At 52.5% G+C, this 16,281-nt stretch overlaps 1 protein-coding gene across 3 annotated transcripts in view; it reads left to right on the top strand.

Annotated features, from left to right (window-relative positions):
- LOC149869768 (uncharacterized) overlaps positions 1-16,281 on the top strand; it is an 86,042-nt gene that overhangs the window by 21,699 nt on the left and 48,062 nt on the right. For all 3 annotated transcript variants that reach the window (XM_090040878.1, XM_090040879.1, XM_090040880.1), the window contains exons 7-11: positions 400-1,801; positions 4,816-5,041; positions 7,946-8,158; positions 8,306-8,512; positions 13,111-13,292. In XM_090040878.1, coding sequence (XP_089897004.1) covers positions 400-1,801; positions 4,816-5,041; positions 7,946-8,158; positions 8,306-8,512; positions 13,111-13,292 — 2,230 coding nt within the window. The remainder of the gene's footprint in view (positions 1-399; positions 1,802-4,815; positions 5,042-7,945; positions 8,159-8,305; positions 8,513-13,110; positions 13,293-16,281) is intronic.

The raw sequence follows: 16,281 nt of genomic DNA, 5'->3' as shown, positions 1-16,281 counted from the left end.
TTTCTGGAAAGCGGGTAGATACCGAAGGCCCCTCATCTACAAGTGTTCCAGGGCTTCGGCTTCTTTCTAAGGCACAGCCCTGTCATCTACATGCTAGAGCAGGCCTCCTGTTCCCAGGACGCTTGCCTCTGTATCCAGGCGTGTGTTTTGTGATCTCTTCATCCAACCCCTGACATTCAGGTGCAGTGGTGAGACTGGGATGAGGGGAGCTTCCAGACTGACACCTGTGTGGGAGGGGAGGAAGGACAAGGTTAGAAGGAAAGCATGCGCTGAAGAGCGTGGAACAGGATGCTTGAATGTGACACACAGGAGAAGGGGGACCCGGTGGGGTGTGTGGGGTGGTGTGGCTAGATACACTAGGTTTCACTCGCACGCTAAATGCTTGGATCTTTCCTGCAGAATTAGCTCCTGAAGCCACGGTGACCCAGAGTGCAGACCCCCTGGGACAAGAACGAGTTGGATTCAGCATAGGACCAGAGGGTAATTCCCAGATGCAGTTAAAAAGAAAGCAGGACCCCGAGGAACATGACAGTAACAGTGGCAGAAGCAGGTTTTCCCCTCCCTCCAAACTGCATCCTCTTGATTTTGCCAGTAGCTCAGAGTCAGAAAATGGAGAGGTAGCAAGTCACAGAGGAACTGTCATGTGTGACTCTGGACCATGCAGCTCTCCTCAAGCAAACCTTACTGCCCAGGCCACCCAAACCCCATCCAAACCTGCAGCCAGGACCTCCATCTTGCTGAAGAGCTCATATTTGCCTCTCCCTACTTCTCCAGTCCATGTACACTGTCCTCAGAAGGCCAGAGACTGTGCTGTGAGCGCGTATGTCCAGAAGTCTTATTCTAGCAGACAAGAGGACTCCTTCTACTCTAAACTGCCTTGTTGTGGGACAGCTGATTCTGCGATGGAGGCCAACAGTGGGGATGGAAGAGGTAATGGAGATAAGGACTTCAGTGAAGACGACCAGTATGGAGATGCTAGTGAAAGGCGGCAGAAATGGGAAGGGCAAGCTAACCTCTGTGATGACATGGAAGGAAGAGTTGTTCCTGAGCCTTGTATCCCAGTGGGAGTGAGAGGTCCCAGCAACTTGGAGGCTGCTGAACTTAGCAGTCAGAGACCCTCAGAATGGGAGGAAGTTGAATTCTCTTGGTCAGCTTCGAACAGTCCAGCTTGTGTACCTGCAGCCACCCCTGACTTCAACGAGGAAAAGCCGCAGTGCTCCTTACAATCGGAGACTTGTAGGGATGGTTCTTATCTCAGCTGGGATGTCAAGGAGCATCCTTTAGTCCTTTCTCCAGAAATCCCAGCTTTGCACAACCATGGCACTAGGGAAACCACCACAATCTCTCTGCCAGCTGCTTCGTTTCAACCAAACGCTGCTTCAGATCCTAGGGAGATGTCAGTGGGAGACCAGCTCTTCCTTCCTTACAAGCTTGAGGCACTGGAGGTCAGCCAGCCGACTTCAGAATGCGTGCACTGCTCTGATGAGGAGGCTTCCTCTTGTTCCAGAGACATTGATGAAGACATGCAAGAGTTCCCAGACAGTCCCACAGTGTGTTCAAATGCTCACGACCTTTCCTCTGAGGCTAAAAATCTGGATGGTGTCTCCAGTGCCAAGAACTCTACCTTAAAAGCAAGTGCAAGTGGTGCAAGCCTGATGGAGAGGGAAGTCCAAAAAGACTGGGCTTCCTCAGCAGGGGACGTTGAGTTCCAGTTGCAGCAGTGTGAGACCGTGCTGGATGAAATTTCCCAGGTCCTGGGTGCTGTTGAGGGCATTGATGCAGAGCACATGGAGGAATGGAGGTAAAGCTTTTCTTTTCAGTAGTTAAAGGCCAGCATAATGGCACTATCACTGGGGTCCAAGATGGTCTGGTGCTGGGAGCAGTGGTGAGCATAGGATCATAGAAAATGAGGGTTGAAGGGACCTCAGGAGGTTGCATCTAGTCCAACCCCCTGCTCCAAGCCAGACCAGCCCCAACTACATCATCCCAGCCAGGGCTTTGTCTACCCAGGCCGTAAACACCTCCAAGCATGGAGAGTCCACATCAGCCTCTCTGGGTAACCTGTCCCAGTGCTTTACTACCCTCCTAGTGAGAGAGTTTTTCCTAATATCCAACCTCAACTTCCCTTGCTGCAGCCTGAGCCCATTGCTCCTTGTCCTGTCACCTGCCCCCATTGAGACCAGCCCAGCTTCGTCCTCTTTGCAGCCCCCCTGCAGGGAGGCGAAGGCTGCTATTAAATAACCCCTCGGTCTTCTCTTCTGCAGACTAAATCAGCCAAGTTCCCTCAGCCTCCCCTCACCAGTCCTGTCCTCCAGCCCCACAACCATTTTTGTTACCCTCCACTGGACTCTCTCCAGTGTGTCCACATCCTTTCTGTAGTGGGGAGCCCACAGCTGGACACAGGACTACAGATGTGGCCTCCCCGGTGCTGAATAGAGGGGAAGAATCGCTGTCCTTGATCTGCTAGCAGCACTCTTACCAGTGCAGCCCAGGATGCCAGTAACTTCTTGGCAACAAAGGCTCACTCCTGTTCAGCTTCTTGTCCACTGATGTAAATGCTCTTTACGTAGTAGCACTTCTTGGACTGGAGCACCTGGACTAGTGCATCTCTGCACCATTGACAACACAGAACGTGAGCCATAGTTCTGTGAAACGGGATTCTTTCATCCTATAACACCCCTGGATCATACTCCTGTTTCTTGTGTCCTGCTGCATTAGAGGTCTTTACCTTGAGTCCTTCCTAAAACACGTTGCTTTCCCAGTTTGCATACCATGTAGTGATACAGTCTTAATATGGCTTTTAAGTTCTCTTGGAAAACTTCAGAGCAGATTCAGAGCCAAACTTACCCATCCCCACTAACTGCCTCTTTACATGCGTGTATCCCTTGGAGGGTGACAGTCATTTTGTAGAATAACCCCAAACCTCTGAATGCTGACAGAAAACAACTTGTGCATTGTTACAGAGGACAGGGTTGCAAAGAGGATGGAGCTGGACTGTTCTCAGCAGGGGCAGATGGTAGAACCAGGAGCAATGGGCTCAAGCTGCAGCAAAGCAAAGCACAGTGAAAAGCACCCTGTTTAAATTCGCTGATGATACCAAAATTTGGGGTGAGGTGAGGACACTAGTAGGGAGGGAAAGACTACAGCAAGACTTGGATAGGTTACAGGAGTGGACTAGCTAAAACAGGATGTGCTTCAACACTGACAAGTGCAGGGTGCTGCACATAGGCAGTAGTAACCAGCAGCACATTTATAAGATGGAAAACTCCCTTCTTGAGAGCAGGAGGCAGAAAGAGATCTTGGAGTCATTATTCACTCCAAGATGAACATGGGCTGACAATGTGAGGTCACGGTTGGCAGGGCTAAACGGACCTTGTCGTGCATCCACAGATGCATCTCGAGCAGGGCCAGGGAGGTGATCCTCCCCCTCTATGCAACACCGGTCAGGCCACAGCTGGAGTACTGTGTCCAGTTCTGGGTGCCGCACTTCAGGAGGGATGTGGACAACATGGAGAGGGTCCAGAGGAGGCCAACCGAATGATCCAGGGACAACAGGGCAGACCCTACAATGAGAGACTGCGGGACCTGAACCTGTTCAGCCTTCGCAAGAGAAGGCTGAGGGGGGACCTGGTGACCGTCTATAAACTCACTAGGGGGGACAAGAAGGGTTTCGGAGAGACCTTGTTTCCCTGAGCACCCCCCCACATAACAAGGAATAACAGCCACAAGTTGTTGGAGAGGAGGTTTAAATTAGACATCCGTAAGAACGACTTCACGGTCAGGGCGGCTGGGAGCTGGAGCCAACTTCCAAGGGAAGTGGTGCTGGCTCCTACCCTGGGGGGCTTTAAGAGGAGGCTTGATGCCTACCTAGCTGGGATCATTTGAGCCCAGTTTTTTTTTCTCCTGCCCTGGCAGAGGGTCGGACTTGAAGATCTATAAGGTCCCTTCCGACCCTACTTCTGTGATTCTATGAAAGGAAGTTCAGGTTGGATATTAGGAAAAACTGTCACAAGGAGAATAGTAAAGCACTGGGCCAGGCTACCCAGAGAGGTGGTTGACTCTCCATCCTTGGAGGTTTTGAAGACCGGGGTAGACAAAGCCTTGGCTGGGATGATGTACCTGGGGCTGGTCCTGCTTTGAGTAGGGGTTGAACTAGATAACTCCTGAGGTCCCTTCCAGCCCTCGCTGTCTGTGATTGTATGATAGACTGGCAGGGCTGGAGGCCATCTAGATTTATTTGTCAGGGGTCACCCCTCAGGGGGAAGGATCCTATCATTACTTCAAACAATGAAGCCAGGCTCTTCACATTTTCAGAGCTGACTTCCTTTTGCTCCTTCTTTCCCCTCACTTGCCTAATTCTTGTCGAACCATTGGTCCTCCTGGCACTTCATACACATTCGTTGCCAAAATAATCTTAAATGAAGAAGTCCTGCCGTGGCAGTCCCTTGCATTATGCATTAAATGCCTCTGTGTAGTCTGTTCTTATCCATCGTAGCTTCACATCTTATATCAATCAAAAGAATGGCCTGTGCAAATTGAACACCCATAAATGTGACCTTTTAGAACAGGGGCGGGCAATTATTTTGGGCAGAGGGCCACTTATTGAGTTTTGGCAAGCCATCGAGGGGTGCATGACAGGCAGCCAGGGGCAGATAAATATTAATTTTCTCAATTTTTTAGGGGCTCTGCAGGCCAGTTAGAATGGCCTTGCAGGCCACATCTAACTTGCGGGCCGCATTTTGCCCACCCCTGTTTTAGAAGCAGTCAAGTGCAGCCAGAGGATGTCTTCATAATTCCTCTCTTTTTCAAAATCAGAGAACAGATTGAAAAGCTGTGGAAAGACACGAAAATGCCAAAGACCTATATTGCAGTGGTGGGGAACACGGGGGCTGGGAAAAGCAGCCTGCTAAACGCTTTGCTGGACGAGGAAGCTGTGCTGCCAACATCCGCCATGCGAGCCTGCACAGCTGTGGTGGTGGAAATCTCCAGGACCTCTGGGAAAAGTCTGTATGAAGCAGATGTGGAATTTCTATCTAAAGAGGTGAGTAGCAGCCTAAATCTAAACTGTTAAAGCTGCTAGTAGGGTCATGGCGGTACTGCGGCCATTGTGCATGCCAGAAGCAAAGCTTGTTTGGCAGCACCTTTTATTGGCCCAACTATATAGCTACCTTGTGTTGCCCTCCAGCAAAGTGCCTGTTTCCAAGCTAGCAGCCTGGCACATTAGAGGATGGATTAAAGGAGACTAACTTTTGGGCACAGGCCTGGGACTTTGGAGACTTGGCTTTTCCACCAGCTTACTGCTGATCTTTTGAGGAAACCCTTAGAAAAACACTTCACCTGATGCACAGCTTACCCGTTTGTAAAATGGGCTTAATGGCCATTGACCACATCAAGTGCCCCAAAGAATTGATGAAGCTTATATTCCAGCATTTTAGAGTTAGCGGCGTGAAGCACAATCCATCCAGTGTCTTCTGACAGGTTTGGCTGTCCTTTGAAAATTGTTCATCTGCACATTTTGGGGGCTCTTCTTGGTCTTTCAGGTTGCAAGCTATTTTGCTAGGTTTAGCCTTTGGCAGACTTTTCATCTGGAAGGGAAGCAAAATGACTAAATGTAGCAGGGTGAAAAATCCCTTCCTGGGTTTCTCCAAAGAGCGGTTACCCTGGCAGGGACGGTTGCACATGTTGCTTGCAATGCTGGTGATTTGCCCTGGTAGTTCTGGGTTTCTGCAAGATTTACGGTGCCAGAGTTGGAAAAATCCAGTTGTTTCTGTGTGTTCTTCAGACAAGGGCCATCAGCTTCTCCTTGACCCAAGCTTTTAAGCAGTTGAGCCAAGTCTTGTTCAGTTTAAAATGTTGCTGATCAGAAGCGATTCTGAGCGCTGGCTTTAAAGAGGCCGGTATTCTCAGAAATCTCTGAGCACCACACTGCCTGCAAACTGTGCCTCTGTGCAGCATCATGAGTTGGTCACAACTCCTGGCCTGTGTTTAACAGCACATAAACCTGCCCCGATAACCTTCCAGACATGACTTCAGTCAGCTGGCGCAGCTGTGTTTGCCTGGCGCCACAGAGTACTGCCTCTGGGGCTTTTCGGTTGTGTAATCCGCAGCAGAAGGAAAACTGACTCCTCTGGGCAGCAGTGAAATGAATGGGGCTCTGGTTAGTTTTGTTCTGCTCTTTGACATGGGGCAGATGCTGGAGCTGGGTGTTGGGAGGAGAGCCCCAGCAGATAGACTGATCCTGGGATGAAGCACATGTTTTCATTTGGATGTGAGCCTCAGCCCAGCACCTGTGCTGAGGGATGATTCAGGGCTATTAGATGCTGCTTCCCTGTCCAGGAGACAGTTGTGAGCCCCTGTATTCTTCGTGTACCCCCCAGGATACCTGCAGAGCCCGCACAAGTTCAGGGGCTACGTGGACTTTCCTTTCTGCTTCCTCTTGTTCCATGCCGGGGGCCCTGCAATGACCTCAGCTAATTCCCTCAGCACTCGGGGGTGGAGATCCTCCGGACCCGCTGATTTAAATACATCCGGTCCTTCCAGATGGTTCCTGACTAGATCCGCCCTGACCCTGGGCCTGGGTGCGCCTCCCCTGGGGCCTGAGGGGGGCCCGGTGGGGGGCTGATCTGGTCCCTGCTCTGGAAACTGGAGGCAAAAAAGTCGTTAAATAGGTTAGCTTTGTCGTCTGGTACGACAACCAAATTTCCTGTTGTGTCTTGCAGGGGCCCCACGTTATCTGGTACCCTTTTTTTGCCCCCTGTGTATTTAAAAAGGGACTTCATGCTGTCCTTAATCTGGGAAGCTAGTCCCAGTCCCATCTCTGCCTTGGCCTTCCTGACCGCCCCCCTGCAGCCCCGAGCAACTGCAGTATAATCCTCCCTGGTGATGGCCCCTCCCTGCCATTGGGGGTGCGCCTCCCTTTTAGCTAGGAGACATTCCTGGATGCATTTGGTGAGCCATGGGGGCTTTTGAGCACTCTTGCCCCCTTTGATCCGCATGGGGATCGTCACCCTTTGGGCTTGGAGGATTGTCTCCTTAAGGAGTGACCACTCTCCTTGGACACCCGGCTCCCCTCCCCTCTGGGACCTCAGCGCTTCTCCAACTATCCTCCTTAGCTCATTGAAGTCCGCCCTCCTGAAATCCGGGGCTGCTGCCTTGCTGCTGGCCTTTGCCACCTTGCGCTGGATGGTGACTCCCAGCAGGCGACGATCGCTGTCGCCCAGGGGGTCGAGCCCCCGCAGCCCCCGCACCAGGTCATCACCTGTGGCCAGCACCAGGTCCAACAAGGCATCTCCCCTGCTGGGGCTGTGCACTCCTGGGGTAGATGGGGGTCCTACATTCTGGCTAGGGACCTGCGTGAGCAGTCAGACCTGGCTGACTGCTCTTCCCAGCAGATGTCTGGAAAGTTCAGGTCCCCCATGATGACCACGTCCTTTGGCCTCACTACCTCCATGAGCTGACTTAAGAATTCCTGGTCGAGCTCTTCCCCTTGGTTCGGTGGTCTGTAGTAGACCCCCACTGTTAAGTCTCTTCCCCCGCGACTGCTTTGTATTCTAACCCAGAGCACTTCTGTGCTGGCTTCCTCCAGCACTACCTGAAAAAGAATCTGAAACTGGTTGGGAAACTTTATTTTCTACATGAGATATCTTTAAGGTGCAAATCTACCCTGCCTCTAAACTGTGTTTTATCTTTCAAGGGGAAAGGAAAAAGCTCCTGAGAATGTTTGAAACTGTGTAAAGAGGATTTTTCTAGCCAGCATAAATAATAACCTAAAAAAAATCTTGAAGTAATCTTAGCAGAGCTGGTTTTTTTACTCCTACACCTGGGGGCAAGCAGGGCACTTAGTCTAGGTTCCTGTTAAGTTTAGTAATGTTTTGTTGTAGGCAGAAAACCAAAAAGTCTTTTCTGGAATACTCATCTGTGTGTGTGTGTGTGTGTGTCACTTCAGGAGTGGGACAACGAGCTGAAGGCCCTGCTGGAAGATATGAAAGACAAATCTGGTAACTTGAAGAAACGTTGCCCAGATCGCAAAACAGAAGCGGGCGCTGCCTACAGTCGTGTGAAGGCCGTCTACGGGACGGTAGCAGAACTTCCGAGGCTGAAGGAGATGCGGGAGGTGACCCAGCATCTCGGAACGGTGAAACACATCTCTGCAGAGAAGGTAAATGTAGCGTGGTTTGACGCCTGGCCTTTTGGCCTCTCCTTCTGCTTAGGCTGTGTCAGACTTGGGCATATGGTGACCTGAGTGGCTTGGCCTATTTCCTGGTGTTTCAGGAGTGAACCTAGCTCTTTCACTGTCCCTTCCCAGGCCACAGATTTTCGCACAAAAATAGAGAAGTTCATTGACTCTCGGACAGACAGTCTATGTGACATGAAAGGCGGTGAATTCTGGCCAATTGTGAAATGTGTCAGGATCCGCGTTCCCGACACCGATGTATTGAAGACGGGGGCCGTGCTGGTGGACTTGCCGGGCATACGAGATTCCAATGCAGCTAGAGACAGTGCAGCCAAAGAGGTATGTTGGTCTCTTTGTGATCACTGTCCTTTTAAGGGCTGTAGATTTTCCTTTTCTTTCTTCTTTAAAAACATTTTATGCTTCTAGTTCCCAGTGCCTGTCTGCCTTAGAATTAATTAATCTCCTGTCTTCTCAATGCAAAGTGAGCCAATAGCAGACTGGCTGTATTAACAGGAGTGTCACTTGCAAGCCAAGGGAAGTGATCCTTTTGTGGTGAGGCCTTTCCTGGAGTCCTGTGTCCAGTTTTGGGCCCCGCACTTCAAGAAGGGCGTGAGTATATTAGAAGGAGCCCAGGTGAGAGGCCTGGGAATCATGATTTATGAGGAGAGGCTGAAGGAGCTAGGATTTTTTAGTCCGGAGAAGAGAAGATGGAGGTGGGATTTAATAACAGCCTTCAGTACCCTGAAGGATGGTTATAGAAACAATAGGGATAAACTGTTCTCTGTGGCTGCAAGGTACAGTCCAGGGTGCAATGGTCTTAAATGGCAGCAGAGGAAATTTAGGTTGTATATTAGGGTGAACTTCTATTCTTCCATGTTTCCCAATAGGCATTACATGATGAGGAACATCTTCCCTCCTCCTGGGTCCATTAGGCATGAGTGTCTGCAGTGTCATTTAATCAGCACCTGGCACTGGCTGTCAGACACCAGCTTTGCGGGAAGTTGGGCGGTGAATCTCAAGGGCTATAGGCTGTACAGGAGGGACAGGATAGGAAGGAGAGGTGGGGGCGTGGTGCTCTATATTAAGGAGGAATACACATCCTCGTTAATTAGCAAGGAGTCAGAGGAGGGGCACTCTGAGGTGCTTTGGGTTAGAGTACAAGGCAGTCGAGGGGAAAGGGACTTAACGGTGGGGGTCTACTACAGACCTCCCAACCAGGGAGAGGAGCTTGACCAGGATTTCTTGGGTCAGCTCACAGAGGTGGTGAGGGCTCAGGATGTGGTCGTCATGGGGGACCTGAACTTCCCGGACATCTGCTGGGAGGAGCAGTCAGCCAGGTCTGACCGCTCACGCAGGGTCTTAGCCAGAGTGCAGGACCTCCATCTAACCCAGGAGGTGCACAGCCCCACCGGGGGGACGCCTTGTCGGACCTGGTGCTGGCCACGGGAGATGACCTGGTGAGGGGGCTGCGGGTGCTCGACCCCCTGGGCGACAGCGATCATCGCCCGCTGGGATTCACCATCCAGCGCAAGGTGGCAAAGGCCTGCAGCAAGGCAGCGGCCCTAGATTTTAGGAGGGAGGACTTCAATGAGCTGAGGAGGATAGTTGGGGATGTGCTGAGGTCCCAGAGGGGAGGGGAGCCGGGTGTCCAAGAAGAGTGGTCGCTCCTTAAGGAGACGATCCTCCAAGCCCAAAGGGAGGTAATCCCAACGAGGATCAAAGGGAGCAGGAGAGCACACAAGCCTCCGTGGCTCACCAAAAGCATCCGGGAATGTCTCTTTGCTAAGAAGGAGGCTTACACCCAGTGGAAGGAAGGGGTCATCACCAGGGCGGACTATTCTGTAGTTGCTCGGGGATGTCGGGGGTAGTTAGGAAGGCCAAGGCAGAGATGGAACTGGGACTGGCTTCCCAGATTAAGGACAATAAGAAGTCCTTTTTTAAATACGTAGGGGGTAAAAAGAAGGTCCCGGGTAATGTGGGGCCCTTGCAGGATGCGATGGGAAACTTGGTCGTCACACCAGATGGCAAAACTAACATGTTTAACGATTTCTTTGCCTCCATCTTCCTAAGTAGGGACCAGAACAGCCGCCTCCCTGCTGGGCCCCCTCGGGCCCCGGGGGAGACACATCTGGGCCACGGGTTAGCGAGGGTTTAGTTAGGGAGCTTCTGGAGGGGTTGGACGTATTCAAGTCAGCCGGCCCGGAGGATCTCCACCCTAGAGTGCTAAAGGAACTGGCCGAGGTCATTGCAAGTCCCCTGGCACGGCTTTATGAGCTCTCATGGTGCTCTGGAGAGGTACTGGAGGACTGGAAGAAGGCCAACGTGGTCCCCATCTTCAAAAAAGGCAGGAGGGAGGACCCGGGAAACTATCGGCCGGTTAGTCTTACCTCGATCCTAGGCAAGCTGTTCGAGAAAATTATACTGGCACACATCCAGGAGGGGCCAGCAGGGGACTGCATGCTTAGGGGCAACCAGCACGGGTTCATCAGTGGCAGGTCCTGTCAGACCAACCTGGTGGCCTTTTATGATCACCAGATCATTAGATGCAGGGGTAGCAGTGGACATCGTCTTCCTGGACTTCTGGAAGGCTTTTGACACCGTCTCTCACCCCGTTCTCATTAAGAAACTGGGGGCTGTGGTGTCGACACCCAGACAGTCAGATGTGTCACCGACTGCCTGCAGGGCCGCACCCAGAGAGCGGTGGTGGACGGGTCATGTTCGACTTGGAGGGATGTGGGCAGTGGGGTCCCCCAGGGCTCGGTCCTCGGGCCCGCACTGTTCAACATCTTCATCAGTGACTTGGACGAGGGGGTAAAAAGCACCTGTTCAAATTTGGTGATGATGCTAAGATGTGGGGGGATGTGGGCACTCTACAAGGAAGGAATAGGCTACAATCGGACCTAGACAGGTTACAGGGGTGGGCGGATGAGAACAGGATGATATTCAACATGGACAAGTGCAAGGTGCTGCACCTGGGGATGAAGAACCAGCACCATACCTACAGGCTGGGGAACTCCCTTCTCATCAGGGCAGAGGCAGAAAAGGATCTTGGAGTCATCACTGATGCCAAGATGAACATGGGCCGGCAGTGGGGGGATGCGGTCAGGAAGACCAACCGCACCTTGTCGTCCATCTACAGATGCATCTCAAGCAGGTCCAGGGAGGTGATCGTCCCCCTCTATGCGGCACTGGTCAGGCCGCAGCTGGAGGACTGCATCCAGCTCTGGGCACCGCACTTCAGGAGGGATGTGGACAGCATGGAGAGGGTCCAGAGGAGGCCACTCGCATGGTCGGGGGCAGCAGGGCAGGCCCGACGAGGAGAGGCTACGGGACCTGAACCTGTTCAGCCTCCACAAGAGAAGGCTGAGGGGGGATCTTGTGGCCTGTTATAAACTAGTCAGGGGGGATCAGCAGTTATTGGGGGAGTCCCTGTTCCCCCGAGCACCGCCAGGAGTGACCAGGAATAGCGGTCACAAGCTGGCAGAGGGGAGATTCAGACTAGACATCAGGAGGCGCGACTTCACGGTCAGGGCGGCTAGGGTCTGGGACCAGCTTCCAAGAGAAGTGGTGCTGGCTCCTACCCTGGGGGTGTTTAAGAGGAGGTTAGATGCACATCTTGCTGGGGTCATTTGAACCCAGTACTCTTTCCTGCCATGGCGGGGGGTCAGACTCGATTATCTGCTCAGGTCCCTTCCGACCCTAGAAACTATGAAACTAAGTTGATTAGTAAGACTTTGAGAGGGTTAAACTTCTCTGAACAAGGAGTCTCTGCAGCTACATTAACTAAGTTAATGTGACAAGACCTGTCCATAATTGTGCTTCAGGGTATAAACTCGTTATTGTATAGTTGCAGCGGAGAGGTCCCTAAGGAGGGTATTGTATTACACTTCTAGGTTTCATACAGGGATTTATGCCTCACTTTTAAGATGACCTTGATCTGAGACAAAATGCTGTTGGCAATGGACCTTGGATCCACTCTGCTGTGGCAATAGAGTAGCAGTGACGTGTGTTGGAATTTATAGAATCACAGACAAGAGGGCTGGCGGGGTCATAAACACCTCCAAGGATGGAGAGTCCACCACCTCTCTGGGTAACCTGTTCCAGTGCTTTACTACCCTCCTGGTGAGAGATTCTTTCCAAATATCTGACTTAAACCTCCCTTGCTGGAACTTGAGCCCATTGCTCCTTGTCCTGCCTTCTGCCCCCACTGAGACCAGCCCAGCTCCATCCTCTTTGCAGCCCCCCGGCAGAGAGGTGACGGCTGCTATTCAATCCCCCTCGGTCTTCTCTTCTCCAGACTCAATCAGCCCAGTTTCCCCTGTGGCGGGTCAGTAAGGAGCGCTCCTGCGCTGAGCCACCCGCCTTGCCTCGCTGCACCCAGCCACCTACCAAGCTCTGAGTGCCTCCCTGGGGCCGCCTCACATCCAACCAACCAACTCTCTGAAGAGTTGCCGGTTAGTTCCTCTCCACTCTGCAGCTGTAGTTCCTCAGGCACCTCATTCAACTGGAAGTGGCACCTCTCTGCTTTAATCCATACTTCTTTTTTGCCATCAGGATAGGTTTTGACCGCTTGTGTCTGCTGGGCTGCCTCACTGTTCTGTCAGTACATGCATGGGAAGGGCCAACTGTAGTGCTTCCACAGAGGAGAGAGGGCAAAAGATGGATAATGGCACATCTGACCACTAACCACCATTAAACACGTGCAGCTTGTTACATGTGGATGCTTTAAGCCTCTGCATATAAATAGCTGTGGCCTTCAGCCCTCAACCAGAGCTTCTACAGGAGACTTTGAAGTGACCTTCCCTCTTGGGTGCCACGTATTTTGGAGATGCTGAAATGGGGAAACATCTCCTAGACCATTTGTTTTAAATGTATTCTTTTAGTAAGAGGTGACAATCACGGGGTTCTTTAACCTGCCCTTTGTCCCCATCCTCTAGTATTTAAAGAATTGCAATGCAGTCTGGGTAGTAGCCAACATCAACAGAGCTGTGGATGACAAGACTGCCAAAGACATGCTGAGCGCCAGCCTGCGGAGACAGCTGCTCATGGATGGCCAGTTCGGGAGTTTAGCTTTCGTTTGTACGAAGACTGACAGCTGTAACGTCCCGGAAATAATCAGGTAGCCTCGTTGTATCCCGAGCCTGCTGCACGAGTGCATCTTGCCTGCAGTGGTGCTTGTCACCCAAGCTCTGTTAAGCATAAACCTTCTTAAGCAACTTGTCAGGAGCATTGTTGCTGCCCCTCACTCGCATGTGATGGGAAGGATTGTGAGATCTAAAAGGTAGAGTGGCCTGCTACAGGGATCACAGCCTGCGAGGACGAGGAGTTTCTCAGTTCTGTGTTCTGGTTTGGCTGTTTTTGACAGTAGCACTGTTGCAAACAGTAACAGCAAAAGTCCTTGATGTTTATTAGTGTGAGAAATGCTTCTATACCCGGGCCAGATCCAGGGGTGCAGTGCTGAGGTCCCATTCCCCTTTTGATTCCTGCTTCCTCAAAGTGTAAAACCAACCAGAGAAAAGAGCTTGACCAGGAATTCTTAGGTCAGCTCACGGAGGTAGTGAAGGCTAAGGATGTGGCAGTCATGGGGGACCTGAACGTCCCAGACATCTGCTGGGAGGAGCAGTCAGCCAGGTCTGACCGCTCACGTCGGTTCTTGGCCAGAGTGCAGGACCTCCATCGAACCCAGGAGGTGCACAGCCCCACCGGGGGGGACGCCTTGCTGGACCTGGTGCTGGCCACGGGAAATGACCTGGTGCGGGGGCTGTGGGTGCTCGACCACCTGGGCGACAGTGATCATCGCCTGCTGGGAGTCACCATCCAGCGCAAGGTGGCAAAGGCATGCTGTAAGGCAGCAGCCCTGGACTTCAGGAGGGCAAACTTCAACGAGCTAAGGAGGATAGTTGGGGAAGCGCTGAGGTCCCGGAGAGGTGGGGGGAGCCAGGTGTCCAAGAAGAGTGGTCGCTCCTTAAGGAGACGATCCTCCAAGCCCAAAGGAAGGTAATCCCGACGAGGATCAAGAGGAGCAGGAGAGCACACAAGCCTCCGTGGCTCACCAAAAGCATCTGGGAATGTCTCCTTGCTAAAAGGAGAGATTGGAAAGAAGGGGTCATCACCAGGGCGGACTATTCTGCAGTTGCTCGGGGATGAAGGGGGGCAGTCAGGAAGGCCAAGGCAGAGATGGAACTGGGACTGGCTTCCCAGATTAAGGACAATAAGAAGTCCTTGTTTAAATACATAGGGGGCAAAAAGAAGGTCCCGGGTAATGTGGGGCCCTTGCAGGAGGCGTTGGGAAATTTGGCTGTCCCACCAGACGATAAAGCTAACATGTTTAACGATTTCTTTGCCTCCGTCTTCCTAAGTAGGGACCAGAACAGCCACCTCCCTGCTGGGCCCCCCTCAGGCCGCGGGGGAGGCACACCTGGGCCACGGGTTAGCGAGGAACTAGTTAGGGAGCTTTTGGAGGGGTTGGATGTATTCAAGTCAGCCGGCCCGGAGGATCTCCACCCTAGAGTTCTAAAGGAACTGGCCGAGGTCACTGCAAGTCCCCTGGCACGGCTGTACGAGCACTTGTGGTGCTCTGGTGCGGTGCCAGAGGACTGGAAGAGGGCCAACGTGGTTCCCATCTTCAAAAAGGGGAGGAAGGAGGACCCACGAAACTATAAGTCAGTTATTCTTACCTCAATCCTAGGCAAGCTGTTTGAGAAAATTATCCTGGCACACATCCAGGAGGGGCCAGCAGGGGACTGCATGCTTAAGGGCAACCAACATGGGTTCATCAGTGGCAGGTCCTGTCAGACCAACCTGGTGGCCTTCTACGACCAGGTTACCAGATCATTAGATGCAGGGGGAGCAGTGGACATCATCTTCCTGGACTTCCGGAAGGCTTTTGACACTGTCTCTCACCCTGTTCTCATTAAGAAACTGGGGGGCTGTGGTGTAGACACCCACACAGTCAAATGGGTCACCAACTGGCTGGAGGGCCGCGCCCAGAGGGTGGTGGTGGCTGGGTCCTTCTCAGCCTGGAGGGACGCGGGCAGTGGGGTCCCCCAGGGCTCGGTCCTCGGGCCCGCACTGTTCAACATCTTCATCAGTGACTTGGACGAGGGGGTAAAAAGCACCTGTTTAAATTTGCTGTTGACACTAAGATGTGGGGGGATGTGGGCACACTAGAAGGATGCAACAGGCTACAATCAGACCTAGACAGGCTACAAGGGTGGGCAGATGTGAATAGGATGATATTCAACACAGACAAGTGCAAGGTGATGCACCTGGGGAGGAACAACCGGCACCATACCTACAGGCTGGGGAACTCCCCTCTTGTCAGCACGGAGGCAGAAAAGGATCTGGGGGTCATCATTGACTCCAAGATGAATATGGGCCGGCAGTGTGGGGACGCGGTCAGGAAGGCCAACCGCATCTTGTCCTGCATCCACAGATGCATCTCAAGCAGGTCCAGGGAGGTGATCCTCCCCGTCTACGCGGCACTGGTCAGGCCGCAGCTGGAGTCCTGCGTCCAGTTCTGGGCGCCGCACTTCAGGAGGGATGTGGGCAGCATGGAGAGGGCCCAGAGGAGGCCACTCGCATGATTGGGGGCAGCAGGGCAGGCCCTATGAGGAGAGGCGACAGGACCTGAACCTGTTCAGCCTCCACAAGAGAAGGCTGAGTGGGGATCTTGTGGCCTGTTATAAACTAGTCAGGGGGGACCAGCAGGCACTGGGGGAGTCCCTGTTCCCTGAGCACCATCAGGAGTGACCAGGAATAATGGTCACAAGCTGGCAGAGGGGAGATTTAGGCTAGACATCAGGAGGCGCGACTTCACGGTCAGGGCGGCTAGGGTCTGGAACCAACTTCCAAGAGAAGTGGTGCAGGCTCCTACCCTGGGGGTCTTTAGAAGGAGGCTGGATGAACACCTTACTGGGGTCGTTTGAGCCCAGTACTCTTTCCTGCCATGGCAGGGGGTTGGACTAGATGATCTGCTCAGGTCCCTTCCGACCCTAGAAACTAGGAAACTACTATGAAACTATGAAAAGCCTGGCAGTAGCAGCAGCATTTCTATTTAGGCAGCAGTGAGGGTGTTACATGACTTCATGACTCATTATCATCTGTTT

The sequence above is a fragment of the Crocodylus siamensis genome, chromosome 3 (assembly GCF_052110815.1).
Source record: "Crocodylus siamensis isolate JL-2025a chromosome 3, ASM5211081v1, whole genome shotgun sequence".
In the NCBI taxonomy this organism is placed as follows: domain Eukaryota; kingdom Metazoa; phylum Chordata; order Crocodylia; family Crocodylidae; genus Crocodylus; species Crocodylus siamensis.
Note: the sequence above shows the minus strand (reverse complement) of the source record. Positions and strands in the feature narration are given on the sequence as shown.